The sequence below is a fragment of the Canis lupus genome, chromosome 8 (assembly GCF_011100685.1).
Source record: "Canis lupus familiaris isolate Mischka breed German Shepherd chromosome 8, alternate assembly UU_Cfam_GSD_1.0, whole genome shotgun sequence".
NCBI lineage: Eukaryota > Metazoa > Chordata > Mammalia > Carnivora > Canidae > Canis > Canis lupus.
This window is the reverse complement of record NC_049229.1, coordinates 13,967,329-13,989,239: the sequence shown is the minus strand read 5'-3', so window position 1 is coordinate 13,989,239 and position 21,911 is coordinate 13,967,329. Positions and strand designations below refer to the sequence as shown.

The window sequence follows — 21,911 nt, the reverse complement described above, 5'->3', positions numbered from 1 at the left end:
ATAATAATATACGATGAATACTTCTGATTTTATATATATCAGCTGACTTAATCTTCACAAGTTTATAAGGAAGATACTTAGCGTTACCTACTTTTTACAGATAAGGAAATTAAGGTTCAGTAATTTGAAAAAGTTATACAGCTAAAAATAGATCAAATATAAATTCAAATATGACAAATTTAAGAATTTGAGCTTTTTTTTTTTTTTTTTAGAATTTGAGCTCTTAATCACAACATATATTCTTTATAGGAGTGGTCTTAAATGTGGAGTGAAAACAAATGTGTGCTTAATCTCATTCTTCTACATTTTTTTATATTTAGTGTATATATTATATATATATACACACACATACACACTCATAATTTGTAAATAAACAGATTAGAAAGAGTGTTCCAACTTACATTTAACCTGTTCTACTTCATGAAATTCAATGAAAATCTCAATTTTAACCTTCAGGCAATTTGATTACAAGAAAGAAAATAAAAACACTCAATTCTACAATTGTTTACAGATTATCTGAGATTTAAAATGATTTGCATATAAATCATGTAGAAAATAAACATTTGACGAATTGAACTTTAATAATAGATTTGTCATTTCAAACAAATTAACAGTAGCTTTATCAAAAAGAAATTGTGAGAAGACATCAGAGAGCAAATGCTTTTTGCTTCTCATATACCATGTTTTAACTTCTCTATAAGTGCTTCATTGTCATCCAACTTCAACTCATTGACTTTATCTATCAGTCCTTCGATGTCACCCATACCTATAAGACCCCAAAAAAAAAAAAATTAACAACAGTATATACTGCTTTACATTATATAAAATACATGCACATAGATAATACCCCTGTGAGACAGCAGGTCAGATATTCCTACTATATTTTAGAGGTGAGAAAACTGAACCTCAAGAACTTAAAACAAAGCAGGAACTCCAGCCCCAGGTTTTATTCCAAACTCCATGCTCTCGAACTCTATTACCTGATACAAAAGGTTTTACTGCCATTACCCTTGCTATTACCAAAACCACGTATTTTTGTATTGTGCTCTAAAACTTTTCCAAAGAACTCTTTCTAATACTTCATCCTCTACCACTCAAACCAAAAGAAGAAGAAAACCATCATCCTGATTTTTTACAGGTGAGGAAGATAAATCATAGAAGGTAATGATTTTCCTAAATTAGTCAATGAGAGAGTAGGATTAAAATCCTAATCTGTCCTAAAGAGCCACGCTATTCCTTAGAGATTTTTTTATATCCCACCACTGTACATACCAAGAAGCTTGCTGATAAAAGGCTGTGTTTTGAAAGGTTCAAAATCATCTATGTGTTCCCCTGTACCAATGAAAATAATTGGACTTTTTGTGGCAGCAACTCTGCAGAGAAAAGGAAAATGATGAAATAATCTAAAAAAGGTAAATTTTTTCCAGCAGATTTCAAAGTAATTAAAGATATACAGTTCAAGTTTCTTTTCACTTGTTAAAACAGAACTATATCAGAAGGACTCCAAATTTGTTTTTATTTAAAATTCTTTTATAGACCATATTAGGTATGCCACTAGAATTTATCTTTTTTTTTTTTCAATTTGGGTATATACTGGACTGTATTTTATTTTATTTTTTTAAAAGGTTTTATTTATTTATTCACAAGAGACACACAGAGAGAGGCAGAGACATAGGCAGAGGGAAAAGCAGGCTCCCCGAGGGGAGCCCAATGCGAGACTCAATCCCATGACCCCAGGACCATGACTGGAGCCAAAGGCAGAGACGCTCAATCACTGAGCCATGCAGGTGCCCCTGGACTGTATTTTAAATGATCAATAGAAAGCTATAAATACATACACACACACACAAGCCCCATATAAGCCCAAGCCTTAGAACAATAGCATCAGTAATACTTACGCACTGAGTGCACCACCTCCTTTTGCATGGCCATCAAGTTTTGTCACTATTACCGAAGCTACATCTACTTTATCTTTAAAAGCCTTTGCCTGGGCTTCACAAGCCTGTCCAATGGAGGCATCCATCACATAAACAATGTTATCAGGTTGCTAGAAAATTTAAATAAGAAAGATACATATTTTTACTGCTCTTGAGCAAATTTCATCATTAGAAGCTATAGAAAAATATTTATTATAAGTATTTGCTATCTTTATTATTATTATCAAATCAATAAATATTTATTGAGGGAGTACTATATATTAGACACCATTTAGGTCCTGAGACAAAGAAATAAATAAAATCCTTGTCCTTATGAGACTTATATTCTAGTCAGAAGACACAGATAATAAATGGGCAAGTAAACATTTCAGATGTACAACAATATGAGGTATGGGAGACTTTTTTTAGATAGGGCGGCCAGGGGAAGCCTCTCTGGAATAACATTTGAGATGAGGCCTGAATAAAGAGGAAAAATGTTTTTTATATGTAATGATCTGAGGAATCACATTCTACGCAAGAGAATACTAAAAGTAAGTAAGAGGGAAAAAGTAGAAAAGTATGAATTAAAACCAAAATGAATAAAACAGAGGTGAGGTTATTTCCCTTAGCTCTGCTCAACCAGGTCAAAATAATGCATGGCTAAAAAGAAATTTATTAGCATTGATTAGCTAAAGAATTACTGCCAACTCCTCAAAGGCAAAACTGAGTTCATGGGCAAAATATGTGCTACAGATTATCTAGAAGCTGCTTCTTTTCCCTAAATTATTTCCATCACAATTTTAAAGAGACACTAAATGATCATTAACATTTTTAAATGCTTCATTTTGAAAATCTTTCAAAATTCAGCTAAAGGAAATGTCCTAATTTGATTTAAATAATTTACAGAAAAGTCAATATGAAAGGTTAATTTTAAAATTATGTTTTTTATTATATATACAATAAGATGATTAAGTGAGAAAGGAAAATTTTTTGATACTTATTCATGAAAATTTCATATCTAGTATAGAGAAGATTAAGTCCTTACCATACAAATACATATACCCAAAATAGAAAGAAATAAATTACTTGGAATCTATTATACAACCAAAAATAACTTACATAGATCATAAACTCAATAAGGGGTTGTAATTAAATTAGCCAAAGTCCTTACCATGTTGTTAAATTGAAAGTTACTTACTATAGCGTTAGCAACTTGAAGCATTTCTTCAAACAAAGAGTCTTCCTGTTTATGGCGTCCACTTGTATCAACAATAATAATTTCAAAATTTTCATTTTTGAATTTCTCCACTCCTTCAGAGGCAATGATAACAGGATCCATTTCTGTATAGCTATTTAACAAGGACAAATGATTCAACAACAACCACAGAGCAAAACTTCCGAATACTAATAATTTGACAATTATTAGTATAACTTTATTCTGAAAAAGTCACAATTTCAATTCTGAAAAATAAAATCTAATAAATGTTAAAAATAGCAAACAAAAAAGTTTAAAAATAAAGATAGCAAACCACTTCTAGAGCAGCAGAAAGCATTATTTAGTTTTCCAATTACAAAATTCTATATGATTCTGCTGCATGTCTTATCTGAATGAGTTTTTTCCCTCAAATACTTTTTATATTTTCTTTAATAATTGAAGAATACATACACATGCTTTCCCATTTAACACCCTTTCATAAGCATTTTATAAAGCCATTAAATATTCTTGTAAAACATGACTTTTTAGGCTAAATAATATTCCATCATATGTTATGCTATCATTTATTAAATAAATGCCCTATTGTTGGTCATCTGAAGTATTTCTAATTTCTTGGTATTAAAAATATAGCCAGGGATGCCTGGGTGGCTCAGCAGTTTAGTGCCTAACTTCAGCCCAGGGTGTGATCCCAGACTCCTGGAATTGATTCCCATGTCAGGCTCCCTGCATGAAGCCTGCCTCTCTCTCTGCCTATGTCTCTGCCTATGTCTCTGCCTCTTCTCTGTCTTTCATGAATAAATAAAATCTTAAAAAATAAATAAATAAAAATAAAAAATAAAAATATAGCCAATATAAAGAGTTCATAATGTTGTTTCTTTGAAAATTGTTATGACACAGTCCTACAGCTTGAATTGGATCAAATGATCTGAAATTTAGGCTTCTGATTTCTTTTTTGTTGATTTTGATGGGAGTTCTCTGGGCTTCCTAGATTTGGATCCATTTCCTTCCCAAGATTAGGGAAGTTTTCAACTACTATTTCCTCAAATAAATTTTCTGCCTTTTCCCTCTTCTTTTTCTGAGACTCTTATAATATGAATGTTATTACATTTATTTTAATGGGTAGGCTTTTGGTTCCTAAAAGGAAAACGTCTTCCATAAAAGTTTAATTTCATTCCTAATTCACTACATTTTCACAATTGTCAAAAATCTTTTAAACTTTAAAATCCAGAAACGAGATCACATTGTAATCTGCACTATTTTCAGAAGTGGCAATTTTTTATACAGATCAATACTGTCAAATGAAAAGACAGATGTTAAAAAAAAGTTTTCTCCTTAAATGAGCAACAATAAAAATCAGGTATGAAGGCATTTAATAAGAATATGTGAGATTTAAATGAAGAAAATTACAATATTTAAGGACATAAATTTTTAAAGCAAAAACAACACAATAGGTTCCTAAACTGAACTCTACAATATAGTAAAGATGTCAGTTCTTCACTAAGTTAACTAGTTTCAAAGTAGTTCCAATCAAAATCTTTTGGGAACTTAATAAGGAATTTCAAAATTTAATCTAGGAAAATAAGCAGATGAAAACAGGCAAGAGGATGTTGAAAAAAAAAGGATCAGCATTACCAGATATTTTTAAATATGCTAAAGATATAATTAAAATTTATAAATGTACAAAGAAATATGATGGAATTCATATTGGAATGAATGGAATGCACACAGTGGAATGCAATGATGCCATAAAATGGAATTAACTTAAACAGTATATGGTCTATTTCAGAATAAAGATTTCATTGTTTTGTGAATGTATTAATGAAGTACAATATATTTACATTGAAAAGTTGCACAAATTATAAATGCAATGAATTTTCACAAAGTGAACACATCCAGGTCAAGAAACAACATAACCAGCACCACACTCCCTCCCAAGAGTAACCACTATCTTGTCATAAGATCCCATTTGTAATCAACTCCTTAGTGGTCTACTGATACACACAGTAAGATGTACTATTTTAAGTGTTCATTTTGATGAGAGCTGACAAATTTACATATACCCACTACCACAACAAAGTAAAAAGCACTGTAAGACTCCATTTCAATTTAAAATTATCTGTCTATATCTGTGTGTTCATTTGCACGGACATTGAAATAAACCACAGGTGGACAGGCTAAAAACTGGTAACTGGGAAGTGAAATCTTTAGCGCTTTCACTTTAAAAGTCTTAAAGGGCAGCCCGGGTGGCTCAGTGGTTTGGTGCCGCCTTCAGCCCAGGACGTGATCCTGGAGACCCGGGATCGAGTCCCACGTCCGGCTCCCTGCATGGAGCCTGCTTCTCCCTCTGCCTGTGTCTCTGCCTCTCTCTCTCTCAAGAATAAATAAGATAAAAAAAATAAATAAAAAAAAGAATAAATAAAATCTTAAAAAAAGAACTGCTTTAAAAAATAAATTAAAAAATAAAAAAAATAAAAGTCTTAAATAAAATAGATTTTTAAAAAAATACAGGACAAATGGTTATGTAACAAATAGCTCTGTATATGCCACCCCTAAAATAAATGCTAATATGTAAATTTAACAGCAGAGATGCAGTTCAAATTCTTCCTCAGTCCCAGTCCCTTCAGTCCTTCCAGAGAAAACAATGATCACTAACATTTTACTCCATATATGTATTATGTTTCTTAAATTTACATGAGTAAAAGAAAGATTATTTCATAAATGGTATTGAGAATACTATTAAAAAATGCTCTGGCTTTAGCCAATAGTTAATTATCAGCCAAATTTCTTACAAATTTTGAACCAAAGGATACAACTGTTTGTTATCCCTTAATATTTTTTTATCCTTTGATTTTTAAGTCCATATTAGAATCAGTTCTTATCCTAAAAATAAATTCCTAATGCTATTCTTTAATCTACCTATTAGAAATCATAAAAAACTAAGGTGCCTGTGTGGCTCAGTGGTTGAGTGTCTGCCTTTGGCTCAGGTCGTGATCCTGGGGTCCTAGAATCAAGTCCCACATCAGGCTCCCTGTGGGGAGCCTGCTTCTCCCTCTGCCTATGTCTCTGCACCTGTCTCCCATGAATAAATAAATTCTTTTAAAAAAAAGAAATGAAATCATAAAAAAGTAAAAGAAAAAAAATTTAAATAAAGAATATATGGTAAGCCAAAAGTTCATTAGCATTTCTCGCCACCCAAAAAGTAGAAAGCATGACTAACAAAATGATACCATTCATTAAATTACCTCAAATTTTAGCTTCTTTACCTTACTAAGAAACCATTTATATGAATAATGTTAAGAAAATGTTATCCTCCCAAAAAGTCCTAAATTCAATATAGACTCAATTCTTTTCATTAATCATTCTAACATATAAATTACTTAACTGAACTACTATATCAAATAAAAGAAAGCAATGATCTCTACCTGAGATAATTATACATTATAAGCTTTTTTAGGATGATCAAACTTTCTAAAATTATTTACAAAAAAAAATAGTATGGAATTCACCCGTGTGTTTTATCAAGGAATGCTTCAGATAGGTCTTAAAAGAAACAATAAGGGACGCCTGGGTGGCTCAGTGGTTGATCATCTGCCTTCAGCTGAGGGCGTGATCCCGGAGTCCAGGGATTGAGTCCCACATCAGGCTCCCTGCATGGAGCCTGTTTCTCCCTCTGCCTATGTCTGCCTCTCTCCTTCTGTGTCTCTCATGAATAAATAGACAAAATCAAGAAAGAAGAAAAGGAAAGGAAAGGAAAGAAAAAAAAAGAAAAGGAAAGAAAGGAAGGAAGGAAGAAAAGAAATAAATAAGAATAGAGAAGCATACAAAGCAGGATGAAAAGTATAGGCAGATTATAAACTAAACAACATCCACTCTGATATATCAGGCTGGATCAGAAGAGTCATGTTATAATAATAAAAGAGAACACTTTATTAATTATACCCCACTTTGTTCCAGAAAGGTTTAAACTTCTAAGTAGATATTAAAATGTGACCAGACAGCCTAAAATAAAAACTGAGACAAGATGAGACACATAAATACGTATCAAAATAAAAACCGGAAACCCACCTTCCATAGAATGGAATTCTTGCTTTGGTAGCATTCTGTTTTAGTTGGTCAAAAGCTCCTATAAGATAAAGAGTTAATGAGTCCTCAAACTTAAAAATAAAAATTACAGAGAAGTTTTCAAATTTCAACACATTACCTGCTCTGAATGTGTCTGCACATATCAAACAGGTCTTCCAACCTTTCCTCTGGTAATAATATGCTAACTGGGAAAGAAATATTTTAAAAATACAACATTAATAACTACAAATTATTATGCACATAATTGTTTGTTTACCTTTATTACTTAAAGATTAAAATAAACTCACATTCTCCTGAAAGTAATTATTATTACACTGTTTTAAGTTTTTACTTGAATTCTAATTAGTTAACAAATAGTATTACACTAGTTTCAGGTGTAACATATAGTGATTCAATATTTTAATACATCACCTGGTACTCATTACAGCAAGTGCCCTCCTTAATCCCCATCACTTGTTTGACCCATCCCCTCCCCCGCCCCCACTTCTCTGATAGAACAACCAGGTTATTCTCTATAGTTAAGAATCTGTTTCTTGGTTTGTGTCTTTTTTATCCCTTTTGCTCATCTGGTTTCTTAAATTCCATATATGAATGAAATTATATGGTATTTGTCTTTCTCTGACTTATTTGACTCAGCATAATACTCCATGTTGTAGCAAATGGCAAGATTTCATTCTTTTTAATGGCTGAATAATATTCCCGTGTGAGTGTGTAAATGTTTTTGGATCTTGTCAAACTCGTGGTGGAGATACAAGTTTCTAGTTTTCACTGGAAAGCTCAAATTTTATCACTGGCCACAATATTTATTATTTGCCTTAAAGTGACAGGCTCACTTTACTTGAAAATCTTATTCAAGTCTGAATTACACAGATTATCTGTTTGTTCACATAAAAATGGTATTTAATGGCTGAAGAATATTCCTAGGAAAAAATAGTATTTTCCTAGATTCAAGTTAAAGTTACACACCTCTCATTACTTTTTTTTTTTTTTTTTTTTTTTTTTTTTAGAGAGAGAGAGAGAGTGCACATGCAGGGGGATGGTGGGGAGAGAGAGAGAGAATCTTAAGCAAGCTCCATGCCCAGGGCAGGGCCTGACAAAAGTCTCAATCTTACGACCTGAGCCAAAATCAAGAGTCGGCGACTTAACCAATTGAACCACCCAGGTGCTCCCAGTATTACATTTTTGAATACAGCAAATATGTTAAAAAGCTTGAGAGCTAACTGCCATCTAGTAACATTCAAAGGATATAAAATGATCAAGCAATACATGACCATAGTGAAAAATGTATAATATTCATGTTAATTAAGTAAAAAGAAACAATAACATAACCCTCTAAGAAATTATCTTTTTCTCTTTTTTTCTAGGTTATAACATAGTTGAGGCTTGTGAAACAAAATCTGGTAAGAAGCTTGTGGCACCCAATTCTGGAGAAAGAGATGGTATAACGAATTAAAAATTAGTAAAAGGATATGCAAATGAAGATCTGGATTATGTTGGGCAGGACACTGGAAAAAGGGAGCCTTGAACCACAGGAGATAAGGTAAGCTTTCCATGTTCTCTTCTCCAAAAATCATATGCTCACTTCTTTAAAGGACAGAAACAATCTCTTTGGTAAAAGAAATAGCACAATTATGTAAAAGTCTGCCATTCTTACAAAAAACAATCACAAGGGAGACTCTGGGATTCTTTCTTTTTATTGTAAAAAAAGCTATTACAAAAACATAACAGATATATTGAAAAACACAAAACTGTAAAACAACAATACTACCCTGGCTTTAACATATAATTTGATTTATACAAACATATCTTCTCTACGATTTTTTTTAAAACTAAGTATAATTTACCTTTGAACATGTTGTTGTTTTACCACTCCCTTGCAATCCAACAAACATGATCACATTCTGTTTTCCTTTAGTCGGTGTCCATGCTTTAACTCCAGGGTCTACAAGCTATGTACCAAAAATAAAATAAAAATAAAATCAGGTTAACATATGCTTACATTCAAAACCCCTTTCTCCACAACTTCTAAATTGTAAAAATAATTTAAAGACATTTTAGTATAAAAGACCACCATAATCCTACCATTCTACTACATGTTTACTATTTCCCTTTGAACACACACAGTGAAATGTAAGAATATAAAATAATGTATTGCAAAGTCATAAGCAAGCCTATACTCCCAAACCTAATTCAGAGAAGGGTCTCAAGACATTTTTTAGAACAAGCTGGAGTGTGAATAGTGAGACCAAGTTTGAGAGGAGCAATCCACATCAGCACTGCAGAAATATAAAAATGTATGTGCAGACCACTCTATGAACTTTTAAAGTTTTAGTAATGACATTAAAGAAAGTGAAAATAAAAAAAAAGAAAGTGAAAATAAGTCATGTTATTTTTAATACTTTATTTAACCCAGTATATTAAAATGTTATCATTTCAACATGTAACCTACATTTAAAAATGAGATATTTTATATTCCCTTTTCCCATATCAAGTCTTCAAATTTGGTATCTATTTTATACTTATAGCACATCTCAATGTATAATGTGTATAGCCACATTATAAGTGCTCAATAACTACATGGGGCTAGCTGCTACCACCCTGGGACAATACCTATCTTCATGTTCAATGAATGTTTATGTATGAGCAAAATTACAAATTACATGTGAAAGACTTTCCAGGTCAGTCAGATGTCAAGTTCTCCAATGCCAAAGACCTACTATTCTATAAAGTTACTATATTTAGAGGGCTAGTAAAAAATAACCACCAATTCCATGAGTCAGTAGGAAATTAAGGTTTGTATATGGACAGCCCACAAACTAATAAGCATGAAGCCTTTTTAAAGTTCATTTTAAAAAAATAATTCATTTGCAAGTCAGTTGTTTAGAGCAGACAGCACATATCTCCACATGATAATAAAGCCATAATTGCAGTTAATGTCCTAAACCAGAGACCAGCAAACTACATATGAATAAAGTTTTTATGCAACATAGCCATGCCCATTCATTTACTACTTCTATACTACAACAGCAGAGCTAGGTAGCTGCAACAGAAATCATATGGCCCACAAAGCCTAAACTATCCAGTCCTTAAGAGAAAGTTTTTAGAGCTCATGACAGACCATACCATAAAGATCACATAGTCCGTATTATAACTGAATTTCAAGGAAAGCCATGAGAAGGGAGGAAAAGAGAACACATTTCGTCATCTCTTTCCAAGGCGCAGGCTTAGCCTTAAGGAAACTTCTGAAATAGGCAAAATCTATCTTAAACATAAATCCACTCTCCCTCCCTTAGATCCTTTCAGAACATTCATGCTACCCTACATTCACCTCCATTCTCAGTATCTTACAGCAGAAGGACTCACCTCTCTATGAACCTAAATTCGGAACTTCTGTATTTTAGTGACTATTTTACAAACCTAACTCTTATTCCTTCTGCACTCTAGAACAGCAGTACTTTTCAGTTTCAGGACGCCTTTCCTTCTGTATTTTTTTTTAAAGATTCTATTTATTTATTTGAGAGAGAGAACATAAGCTGTGAGGAGAGGCAGAGGGAGAAACAGACTCCCCGCTGAGCAGGGAGCCTGGTGTGGGGCTCAATCCCAGGACCCTGAGATCATGACCTGAATCAAAGGCAGATGCTTCTACCAACTGAGCCACCCAGGTGTCCAGGACTCCTTTGTAATTATAGTAGTTTTTAAGATTAGTCGCAATATAGAATCTGAAACCATATAAACTTTCATATTTCATTACATTAAAATCTGTTATTCTATCTTGCACTTTGAATGGATCTTATGCTGGTGCATGATTTTATGACATCATATATTAGTCACTCACACATTTCACTAAACATCAAAAAAATTATTTATCAATACTGATCTCATCAGAAATGTTTTGGGATCTTGTCAAACTCATGGTGGAGATACAAGTCTCTAGTTTTCACTGGAAAGCTCAAATTTTATCACTGGCCACAATACTATTATTTGCCTTAAAGTGACAGGCTCACTTTACTTGAAGATCTTATTCAAGTCTGAATAACACAGATTATCTGTTTGTTCACATAAATATGGTGTTCTATAAAAGAAGCAGCTAGCTCAGCTTGCAATCAAATAAGCACATATGTGCCTTCCTCAAGACAACCATCAAATTTCAATATGCAACAAAAAAGCATTCTATATACTTCTTGTTTCATCCCACAAAATCGTAGACATGTATACTCAAGGGTTAAGATTTAATACAACTAATAACTTCTGCTCCATCAAGGGCGTTCTTAAGTAAAACTGGCTTTTTTTTTTCCCCCTGCAAGGGTGTAGTAGTAAAGAGTACAATGTCTCCTAGTGCAGTTTGGTACTACTGTCTTGATTCATGCTAGGGAGTTTTGCCCACCATTGCTTTTGCATCATTAGTGCAAATATCAAACAATAAAAAAGGCAGGAAAGGCAAATAATGTCTTAGTATTATTATGAAAAGTTTTAACCTTGCTTTTGCACATTACTGCTCTAGACCATATGCTTCTGAGTAAAGGGACCAGTCTAATTTATCTCTGCTATCAGCAGCATATAATAAAGCAGGCACTCAGTAAATTGCCTAGAATAAAGCAGGTAATCAATAAATGCTTCTTAACAAAGCAGTTAATGCACCAGAATTGCCTATAGGTGCCAAACCCTAAAAATAGAAATTTTCACTCATCCTGCGCTGATCAGGGGCTACATGAAAAGCAAACTGGAAATAACGTGAGGAGTCCTACAAGGAGTTTGCAGATCAGACCTATCTCTGCCACTAACTAGCTATTTAATTTTTCTCAACTGCAAACTGAGAAGTATGACTAGATAAATTCTCTGACCTCTTTTAGGTCTTTATTTCTTTTTTTATTAAGTACTCTACAAGACTACATTAAATGACATAACCATCTGAGATACTAGACTTTTTCAAAGTATCAATCAGCTCTGCTGAAACCAAAGGAGTAAACTATTCACACAATAAATGGAAAAATACCAGTAGACTACTAGCAGACATGTTGCCCTACAAAAAATTTTTTTAGTTCCTTCCCTTTTTTTCCCTTACCATTGGACTCATACATATTTTTTAAAGCTAATATTTCCACCACAATTTTCATGACCCAGCAGCAATATCAGTTCTAAGGGATACAAGGCAATAGGCTCTACTTACTACTTGCAAAATAAAATTTCACTAGTTGCTCATAATCTAGGCAAGAATCAGGGTATTTGGTCTTTTCAAAGGAAATTCTGTACACAATGAACAAACAGTTCAGGAAAGAACACTTGTCAAGAATGACTTTCTGTACAAATTAGAACCTTCAAAAAGCAAAACCTGATATTAAAGAGAATAAACTCAAGGTAGGCCCTTCGATAATAATTCATCTGTAGTGAAGTTTTACTTTTGTAAACTGGCTTTGGGAATTTTTATGGGAGTAGTACTGGCCTATCATATCTATATTCAGAACTTTGTATTCAGAAAAGTCTATAATAAAAATAGGCCCTTTAGGAAAAGTTTATAACCCTTCAATTAATATTTTTTAATACAGATGCATATTCTATAAAAATGTAAAAAAGTATTCTGAAATAGTATTCCTGTTGCAGGACTAGTGTATTTTTACTCACTGGAGTCTACAGAGAATCATAGCACAATCCTGATATACTTTTACCTTCACCAGTTCTTTAAACACAGCATGCTGAATCATTTTTCTTTTGTTAAGACCAGATGCCATCTCTTCAAGATCAATAGCAGACCTTTGTAGTGATGGTTTTTGTGGGTGGGAGAGAGAAAAGCCGGTTAAGACACTCTGAAAAAACGTTTCTGCTCCAAAGAATGTAAAAATATTCGATCATTCACACTAATAGTCTTCTGATTGAGGTGCATATAAAGAATTTACCATGAAATATTAGACGTAAGACCTTGGTTAGTTTTAAGTTTTCAAGGCTTTCTTTTGAAAGACTAAATATTAATTTGTCCTTGTATCACTGCAAAGTATTAATTTTATTTTTACAGCATATGTATTTTATGCATCTTTACACACAGCAAAAAAATAGGATTACTTTCTCTAGTTGTAAATGTTTAAATGCTAGTAGTTAGGTATTTATTACCCAGTCTAACAGTACGAAAAGGAGAAATGGCCTGAACATGACAAGGGCTAGGATTCAAGCAGTTAATTAAGGTGCCTGTGTTACTCTACGTGCCCTGCCCCAGTCAGTACCTCTCCCAAAGAATACAATAACTGAAATGACACATAGTATTTATTCATTCAAATATGGACAGAAAAGCCATAAAGAGAACAAGAATGAATACAATTCTCCAATAATGAAGGAGGCTGATTAATGTCACTTTAGACCTGAAGAGGATAAAAAGGTACTTTTCTATGAAGAACTGTTAAAAGGCTTTTATATTAAAACACTATACTGCATATGATTAAATCCATCCAAATAAAAGAGTAGTAAAATGGAAAGAAATCCATAATTAAATGAAAGCCACATGTAGTTTATTCTTTGAAACATCATTATGGAAATATACTATATAAACACAGTCGTGCAACATGAGTTCTATTCTTTTCAAATGCTGTATAGCAGAAACTTTCATGATATAGCAGACTTTTCTAATTAGCTCTTCATCCCAGTAAACTAAGTTTAGTTTGCCTGTTTTTTACCTGGTTAATTTAACTTACTTTACATTTTCTCTTAGTTGCTTCACTAGTTTAATATTAACATCTGCTTCCAGTAATGCTGTACATACTTCTTTTAGCATGGCATTTAATACCTGCAAATAAATACATAAAAATTCAACACTCCCAGTGTATCATTTCGATTGTATAAAAATAATGGCTGATCAGTCATCATATACTACCATAGCTTAATAAAAACAATACTACACTGCTAGAGAAAAAATTTTTTCAATTAGCCTCAGAGAGGTAATCTTATCAAATGTCTAATCGTTTTATCAAAATAAGATCTTACACTCAGTTTTATTTAACCATGTATTATCACAATTTTATTCCTATATTGAAGTGACAACAGTAAAGGCAATATGCAAGCCAAAGAAAGTTATTACACAATGGATGTTACCATTGAACACCTTCTGTTGCTGATACACAGCACTTTATATTCACAATATCTGCTTAATTTGACTACCAGGAGAAAATTAACAAAAGAAAATGACCTGGTCTGACCTAGCAGTCTTACTATTTCCACTCAGAGCAGGAGCAGAAGAACAAAGTTGAAAAGAAAACTATCCTCCCTTAATAACTATCATCACATATTTGCTGAGTTATAAGGTACTTTGGTGTTTTTTTTTTTAAAGATTTTATTTATTTATTCATGAGAGATGCAGATAGAGAGGCAGAGACATAAGCAGAGGGGAGGGCAGGCTCCCCCCAGGATCATGCCCTGAGCCAAAGGCAGATGCTCAACCACTGAGCCACCCAGGTGCCCCGGGACTTTGGTTAAAAGGTCATAAAGTCTTAAAAAAAAAAAAAAAAAAAAAAAAAATGAGGCTTCTGTTGCTCATGTAAGTAAGTATTTACACATTAAATTGTAAGCTCCATGACGGCAGGGATTTTAGTCTGTTTTGTCACTGCTGTATCCCTGGTGCCAGCAAAAAGTCTGCAAAATGTAGGCCCTCAGGTACCTGGCTGGCTCAGTCAGTAATAGCATGTGAATCTTGATCTCTAGGTTATGAGTTCAAGTCCCACACTGGGTATTGAGGTTACTCAAAAATAAAATCTTAAAAAAAAAAAAAAATGTAGGCCCTGGAATATTTCTTGAATAATTTCCATCTTCAACTCACTTCATACATGCTACAGAAGTTTATCAGATCTATCTCTCCTTAAAGGGGTCTGACAAAAACTGATTTTTCATTAGAGGGATTTCTTCTTATTAATTCCCTAGCAGCACAGTACTAAGAGCAGAGAAGTTGCCAATTCAAGCAACAGCTATTACTCTACTTCCCACCAAGTTCTTCTCCCTGGTTTCTTTTTTCTCTAATATAAACATAAACAGCATAAAGGTTATACAATAGGAAAAAACTGTTTGGAAAGCCGTTGTTTTATTTATCCTGAATTCCAAAGACTATACAATGGCTTAAGCTACGATTTATCAATTAATAATAATTATTAGAAAAAGCCCTGGATAGGGAATTAGAAAAAAAGATACTAATCCTGGTTCTTCTGATAAATAAACGTGTGAAACTGACTTTTCTTTTGCTGTTAACTGAGAGGCTGGACTAACTGAACTCAAAGATGGTCCCAAATTATTAAATTCCTTTAGCTTGTTAAAAATATTGATACAAATTCTGCATTATTTTTTTCAGTAAGCACTAAGTAATGCACAGAACTGTTGAATCACTGTACTGTACACCTGAAATTAATATAGCACTGTATGTTAACTACACTGGAATAACATTTTTTTAATTAAAAAAAAAATTTTTTTTCCAGACCTCCAAGTTAGAAAGTACTTTTTTTTTTTCCTTAGAGAGAGAGAGAGAGAAGAGTGGGGAGGGCAGAGGGAGAGAATCCCAAGCAGGCCCCACACCCAGCATAGAGCCTGACACAGGGCTTAATCTCATGACCTTAACATCATGACCTGAGCTGAAATCAAGAGTCAGATGCTTAACCAATTGAGCCACCCAGATGTCCCTAGAAAGTACTTTTAACTATTATTTCATTTGATCCTTAAAACCATCTTGTAAGGTAGTCTATTTTCTAATTTTATACATTAAGAAATCCCAAGTTGACTTGCCCAAATTTCTATTACAAGCTACTAAGTGGGTTGCTAAACAAGGTCTTCTAAAACCAGTTACAGTACTATCCTATTAGAACCACAAAATATAAAGTATACTTGTGGACTCTCAACTTTTTCAATTGACAAATCATTAAGATACTAGATTTTGGGGGGAAAATGACAAAGAAATATTTTATTTTTTTCAGAAAGAAATATATATGTATATATATATATATTTTTTAAAGATTTAATTTATTTATTCATGAGAATACACAGACAGGAGGGAGAGAGGGAGAGAGAGAGAGAGAGAGAGAGAGAGAGGGAGGGAGGCAGAGACACAGACAGAGGGAGAAGCAGGCTCCATGCAGGGAGCCCGACGTAGGACTCGATCCCAGGTCTCCAGGATCACGCCCTGGGCTGAAGGCGGCGCTAAACTGCTGAGCCACCGGGCTGCCCAGAAAGAAATATTTTAAATTTAAAACAAGAAAGCCAGGAGGAAGAGTATTTCAGATACCATATAAGGAGTCAGCTTACAAAATCTAAACAAAACAAAACTGAGTGAAGATTTCAGAGAAAATGAATCAAAGTAGACAACATGAAGATACTAGCCTTTATGAGAGTGCTAAATAAAAGTGAAGGAGAAAAATGTGTGATGCCTACACATGCCTACTCAAAAAGTAAGAAGCAGGACACTGGCATTTTAGGCCTATGTCAAGAGAGAAAGAAAAAGTATATCTCCATATCTAAGGCATTTTCAGAACATAAAATTTATGTCATTTTTACATGTTAGTTAAGATTCAGGGCTTTTTTTTTGTTTCCCTTTTCATAATTCTTTATAGAAAGCTAAACAGTAACATGGTCAACTCAATAAAAAACACTAGTTTTATCAAGTTTTAAGTTTTTACCTAGTTATTAAATCTACATCCAAACAAATATAAATGTAGAGATTACTAAAAATTTATCTCCCCAGTGCTAGTAATGATGTGCAATCACATATCTTTCACACATTTTTACATACCTCTTCATTGATAATGGTGGCATTGCTCAATGAGCGTAATGCTGATGTTATTTTTCTTCCAAGGTCTGCTAGTACCATCTTGAAGGCTTTAAGATGTGATTACAAGAAAATCTAGAAGGAAAAAAATTAAACAAAAACATTTGAAAATAATCAATACCAGTTCCCATAATTGAAGACTTCTAAAGAAGAGGGTTTGAGTTCAAATTAAAGTACTTTAATGTTTAGATACTGTAACTGCAACTTATATAACCTCAACCTCCAGTTTCAATATAGGCATGTCCAAAAGCTAAAATTACCACTTGATTATGATGCCTTATGTTTGAATACCTAACTGGAATATTCTATACAAATTGGCAAATTTAATAGATCAGATAATAATATGCTTTGAGGAAATATTGATATAACCTCAAAGCTGGACATGAATGTGAACATGGACATTTTGGACATACGTGTGAATATGAATAAGAGAAGGAAAAAAGTGAAATCTCCACTCAGAATTATTGTCTAATTTATCACATTAAAGAACTTTGTAGGGATCCCTGGGTGGCGCAGCGGTTTGGCGCCTGCCTTTGGCCCAGGGCGCGATCCTGGAGACCCGGGATCGAATCCCATGTCGGGTTCCCGGTGCATGGAGCCTGCTTCTCCCTCTGCCTATGTCTCTGCCTCTCTCTCTCTCTCTCTCTGTGACTATCATAAATAAATAAAATTAAAAAAAAAAAAAAAGAACTTTGTAAACTATTTTGATTCATGCTCTAAGCCAAAAAAAAGTTTTAAGTAATCAGACACTTCACTTTTCATACATATTACATTACCTTGGTTTACTCTTCCAATCACCAAGGAAAGGAGTATATTACTAATTTTCCTAATTTAAAGCTGTTCTTGACTCCCCAACCCTTAAAACAAGAGAACCTCAAAGGCCCTTTCTAGCTCTAAAACGTTATGGTTTTAATAAAGTATGTAGATGTACCTACTACATCTAAGTCCTTGTACCATACAAGGAGTATGGGTGGTAAGCAAGCAAATATGACACATAGTCCCTGGCCTCACATTGCTTATCTACTAACTGGCAAGACAAGGTACATGAATGTGCAGCAAAATAAATACTAAGAGAATTCCTTTTGCCTAACTGCCTTCAAACTGGGCCATCAGCTTCTTCCTACCTTCAGGTTCAAACAAAATATCAGCTCTTCCTAAGGTCTCAAGCCTGCCAGTCTTCAAAATGGAACTACACCATTCCCTCAGTTCTCCTGGGTCTCCCAACTTGCCAAGATGGAGGATCTTGGAATTTGTCAGCCTCCATGATCACATGAACCAATTCCTTGTAATAAATTTTTTATAAATGTGTGTATCCTATTGTTCTGTTTCTGAGGAGACCCTTGACTAATAACAGTTATGTACCAGTTTGAAGCTAACAATAAAACTTTATGATCAACTGCCAATGATTACTTCTGTAAAAATTCAGAGGAAGAAAAAACAGGCTGAAGTAGACAGAACAGGCTTTACAGAGAAGTCTGAATATGAATTTGATCCTGAAATAGAAGTAGAACGTGGATAGGTGAAGAAGACAACAAAAAGGATTTTGAAGAAGATGATATTGCATTAGCAGAAATGGAGACAGAAAAGCTTGGGACATACTATACCTTACATACACATTACGTATGGACTTAGAGATGATCAAGTATGTATTATTTGGGAGACAGTAAATAAAATATTCTAGGCAGAACAGTAGGCTATCTAATTAAAAGGAAATACAGGTTGTAAAGAGCTCTGAAACCAAGTTAAGTATCAATTGTCTGGTATAAGCAAAACCAGCAGAAAAGTTCATTGTTCAAAATGATTTTAATAATAACTCTTCCAAATTTAGTCAACTAAAATAATCTACACTAGATTCCTATATAGAAAGTATGTAGGAGATTAAAAATAAGAGAAACAGAAGGACAAAACTGCTGACTCATTCAACATAGAAAAAGAGGGGATGAGGAGAGTCAGAAGCAGGAAAGTAAATGCACTCAAGGACCTATCACTGATAAAGAGATGTTCCAGGATGAAGTCTAAATTAAACACTACAGTGCTCGCTTCGGCAGCACATATACTAAATTTAACACTACACTTCTACTCAGGCAAAACTAGGTAATTTAGAACCTAAAAAATTATTATCAACACTTGATGGAATTGAAAAAAATATGCTTACCATAAATTGTTTATAGTTACATGGTTACTTCACCCGAAAGATGAACTACTTCCAGCACTTTTTTTTCTTATCCCGTACTCATTATACTAAATTATTATTGCTTAAGTAAATATTCTTGAGGTAAAAAATAAGAGTTAGATGTCTCAGTTCATCTCCTTTACCACTGTGTTACCAAGAGCAATACAATCCTAATTATGACACCATAATTTACTGTTAGAGATCCTGTCATAAACACATCACCCTCCATATTAAAAAGCTATACTAGTTAACTCTTAAAAATAAACCTATTTTCCCACATTTACCAGATCCTTTAAACTAAAAAAACTTCTGTGAAGTTTTCTAATACATTTTTCCTTATATAAGTATTTATTGGCAGCAAATTTTTTTATTTGCCTGATTATAAAAACTTGCATTTCAGTAGAGGAATAATGGTATCTAATTATACCCTTTATTTATACAGTATTTTCTGTGCAATTTCCAAGGATGGGTTTTTGAAAGCTCTGGTATTAGTATTCTCCTCAAAACCTCAATGACTTCCTATTTCAGGGAGAGGTAAAGGCCTCAAAATGCAAAATGGACTGTAAAGCACTCCCAAATACACACACACACACACACACACACACACTCTCTCTCTCTCTCTCCAGTTTAATCACATTGACCTCCTTACTGTTGATGCTGCACATCACCACCTCAGGGCCTTTGTATTGGCTAGCACAATCTTCCCCAGGCTGTCAAGAGGAAGACAGTTCCCTCCCTCATCTCCTTCAGTTGTTGTCTAGATGCAGATTCTCAATAAGGCCTTTGCTAATTACTTGTTTAAAATCACAACCTCCATTCCCTTTATTTTTTCTCATTGTCCCATTACCAAATAACACATGATTTACTTATACTGTTTGTGGCTGTATTCAGTATACTGAAATGTAAACTGCATGAGAGCAGGGACTTCTGCCTCTTTTGCTCTCTCCTGTGAGCTCATTGCTTTACGTATCCTCAGAGTTATATACTGAACCCTTATTAAAAATGAACTTTATGAATGTATTTAAGATTTTAGGAATAAAGCAAGACAGAAACCAAAGTATGAAAGGCCTTACAAATATCTTTTAAGACCACTAATATAAACCAATGAAATTAAAGCAAAGTCAATGACCTAGATAATTGATATTGTACAATTAGTATCCATTTGCCATTACTTATTATAACTTTTTAGAATTTTCCTAAAAAAAATTCCAATGCCATTCTTAAAAATTAACTACACCTTGATCTAATATGCACACTAAAATACAAAACATCTTTTTTAATATTATTAACCCTATTATCTCAAATTGGAGTAATTTACAATTCAAGAACACTTGCTCAAAATTCTCTTGTTCAACTAAAAAGATTAACAGAAGTAAATCAGTGTATACTAGAATTTCACAAGAGGACTCTCTACTTAGATGGGGCTGCTGGAAAGGCTGAAGGGTAAATTACTGTATAGTACTTCATACAGTTTAATATCTATTATTTCATTCCACCCTCACAACAATTTTATGATTTAAGCAGGTTAGAGAATGGAGTTCCCTACCAAAAACAAAAACAAATACAAAATAACTTCCACAGTCCCCTGGCTACACAGTCACAGTTCCTATAGTATGAATGAGGCTTTAAAAAATAGGGCTGAATACCCCTGCTGGCAAACTCTGGGACGAATTGCTGTATTACAAGAGAGGAAATTATATTTTGAAAGCAAAAATGCACACTTCTCTTCAAGGAAGAACAGTTGCAATGTCCAGAAAGAACTGATAAGGACATTGCAATCAGGATGTCTAAGGACTGAGCTATGTCCAAATCACATGTTCTAACAGGACTCTAAGAGGAGTTGGATAGTGAGGCAATGGAAACAGGCCCAAGTCTATGGTGCACTGATAAGGTAAGCACAAGGCCAAGTATCATACTTACCTGCTGCAGTGTGAAGTACTGGAAAGAGCATGGGCTTGGGAGTCTGACAGACTTGGATTCAAATCCCAGCTCTGTTACATACTGGCTGTGTTACTTTGGGCAAGTTACTTAATCTCTCTGAGCCTTACTTTCCTCACCTGCAAAATGGAGATAATACCATTATCAAGGTAGTGACCCTGAAGGGATGTTGTGAGGGTTAAATGAGACAATAAGTATAAAACTGTCTGCAAGCGCCTACAATATTAACTCCCTTGCTTTCTTGAATAATACCAACTGGCTCTCCCTATAGTATTATCTGAAGTAAATTGGAAATTTTCTTAACAACTCTACTGAAGTTCTGTCCCACTACCTAGGAGCTACCCCAGGAATCTTTGGTGCCAATTACACGTACCTGTAATTCTACTATTCAACATAAGCTGGAGTGTCCAAAAAGCCACTTTCTTCTATATAAACAATCATAAATATTCCTGTCAGAACTTTTTGCCTGGTCTGTGGTTATATAAACAGATCCTAATAACCAGAGATTTCAAGGAAAAGCCTTATAAAAAAGTTCTTCTAAAAAAAAAAAAAAAGTTCTTCTAAGCCCTTCTAAGTCAGTAACTAACTTATTGGGTCAATATTAGACCAAAACACTAAATAAATATATTATTAGTAGTAAATACCTTTAGAAAATTAAATTCTACATTAAATATCTTTCCATAAACTAATCAATAGCCCAAACCAATACTTGCTTTCCTGACTATAATACTAAATAAGAGCATATATATTTAAATACCATACGGTATATGTATTCATAGTCTAGCATAACAGAAAAGTAAATTT

General features: G+C 33.6%; 2 protein-coding genes across 2 annotated transcripts in view; one reads left to right on the top strand and one right to left on the bottom strand.

The window, feature by feature from the left end:
- The window catches only part of LOC608513, a 77,843-nt gene that overhangs the window by 17,326 nt on the left and 38,606 nt on the right, over positions 1–21,911 (top strand). The window contains exon 2 of the mRNA XM_038544489.1: positions 8,580–8,755. The gene's annotated coding sequence lies outside the window, so the exon portion shown is untranslated. The remainder of the gene's footprint in view (positions 1–8,579; positions 8,756–21,911) is intronic.
- The window catches only part of SRP54 (signal recognition particle 54), a 36,934-nt gene that overhangs the window by 10,616 nt on the left and 4,407 nt on the right, over positions 1–21,911 (bottom strand). The window contains 11 exon segments of the mRNA NM_001003272.1: positions 680–766; positions 1,273–1,373; positions 1,899–2,047; positions 3,115–3,265; positions 7,198–7,255; positions 7,334–7,400; positions 9,060–9,164; positions 12,879–12,963; positions 13,893–13,984; positions 16,961–17,071; positions 21,090–21,226. Coding sequence (NP_001003272.1) covers positions 680–766; positions 1,273–1,373; positions 1,899–2,047; positions 3,115–3,265; positions 7,198–7,255; positions 7,334–7,400; positions 9,060–9,164; positions 12,879–12,963; positions 13,893–13,984; positions 16,961–17,038 — 973 coding nt within the window. The 5' untranslated portion in view covers positions 17,039–17,071; positions 21,090–21,226.